The 1,625-nt window shown below is 46.7% G+C and overlaps 1 protein-coding gene across 1 annotated transcript; it reads left to right on the forward strand.

The window, feature by feature from the left end:
• The first annotated feature begins 587 nt into the window (after positions 1-587).
• LOC149070739 (uncharacterized) lies at positions 588-989 on the forward strand. The gene has a single exon (XM_089248803.1). It carries the CDS (start codon positions 588-590, stop codon positions 987-989), a length of 402 nt encoding a protein of 133 aa, XP_089104929.1.
• The last annotated feature ends 636 nt before the right edge of the window (positions 990-1,625 follow it).

Raw genomic sequence — 1,625 nt, forward strand, 5'->3', positions numbered from 1 at the left:
CCACGTCTTCCAGCGAGTTTCGGTGGCGTATCCGCCCTCAAGCGCGTGCTCAAGTCATCAAAGAAAAAAGAAATCAAAGATTAGTTGGCTGGTGAGAGAGCATACACGTTACACAGATCGATTAAAAAAGTGTTTCCCCGCAACAAAACAATAGTGGCCGGTCTAAACAGTCAATTTCAAATCGACTTGGTGGACATGCGTAATCTAGCAATTCACAACGACGGTTACAACTATCTTTTAACGTGCATCGACGTCTTCTCCAAATATGGTTTCGTCATACCCCTCAAAAGAAAGACCGGTGACAACGTGGTCAAAGCTTTAGAAAGCATCTTTCAACAACGTCAACCAGTGGCGCTACAGAGCGATAAGGGGCGAGAGTTTATAGCCGCGCCAGTACAGCGTTATCTAAAGCGTCAAGGCGTCAAGTTTTTCACTACGGAGAACGAACAGATAAAAGCCAGCGTGGTGGAGAGGTGGAACAGGTCGCTCAGAAACTGGATGTACAAGTACTTCACTGCCAAGAACACTTATCGCTACATCGACATGATCGAAGATCTCGTGTGGAGCTGCAATCACAGATCTATTAAATGAGACCCGTCGACGTGAACTCCGGAAACGAGTCGGAGGTGTGGAACAATCTCTATGGGAATACATCCAAGAAACAAGAATGTAAGTTTAAAGTGGGTGATCACGTGCGCATTAGCAGATCGAAGCACACTTTCGAGAGGGGTTACGAGTCCAATTTCACCGAGGAGATATTCGTGGTGAGCGAGTGCGTTAGAAGGGAAATTCCCGTTTATCGACTCAAAGATCTGATGGGGGAAGAAATCAAGGGCACCTTCTACGCCGAAGAGATGGTCGGTGTTAAGATGGGAGAGAAATTCCCGATAGAAAAAGTTTTGAAGAAGAGGAGAGTAAAAGGAATAGTCCAATACCTCGTGAAATTTCGCGGGTATCCGAAAAAATTCAACTCGTGGGTAGTGCTATAAAAACCCGGAAACAGTGCACGCATCTGTCATTTTCGAGATGGCTTCTTTCTATCTTCTCACTTTACCCAGCGATGCCTCCATGGACTTTTTTTCCAGACAACACGCTCTCGAATTTCGTGGTTAAACTCCCAAACACCCTGGAGTTCGAATCCGAGATGGAAATCGCACTGTCAGAGATAATTTATCCCCATTCGTTCCACAACATCACTAAAGAGACAAACACTTTCGAATTCGATGTCGGTAGCAAGGTAATGAAGACCGTTCGCATAGCCCCGGGTTTCTACGAGACGACCCCTGAACTGATCAAAGCCATATCCACTCAAAATTTTCAAGACAAGATCGGTGTGACGTACAACAAAGTCACGAAAAAAGTGAAGGTGAACCTCAAGAAAGACGCCAAGCTCAGACTCAGACACGGCATAGCTGAAAACTTGGGTTTCGAGCCCGGCCTGATAGAGGGCCCGACCATCGTCGACGGCCCTTTCACAGCGGATCCTAAATTGGACTTTCATCTCTTGTACGTGTACTGCAACCTGGTTGAACCTCAGGTCGTGGGTAACACCTACGCCCCGCTACTGAGAATCGTAAAAACTAGCGGCCAAGATGGGGATATAGTCAGCGTGTCTTTCGAACGCG

Source organism: Pholcus phalangioides, unplaced genomic scaffold (genome assembly GCF_987345545.1).
Source record: "Pholcus phalangioides strain wild (caught in Gottingen) unplaced genomic scaffold, Ppha-v1.0 ptg000020l_1, whole genome shotgun sequence".
NCBI classification, from domain to species: domain Eukaryota; kingdom Metazoa; phylum Arthropoda; class Arachnida; order Araneae; family Pholcidae; genus Pholcus; species Pholcus phalangioides.

Bases quoted from the DNA above. Each gene is read 5' to 3' on its own strand.
- LOC149070739 (XM_089248803.1), top strand. From the start codon at position 588: ATGAGACCCGTCGACGTGAACTCCGGAAACGAGTCGGAGGTGTGGAAC.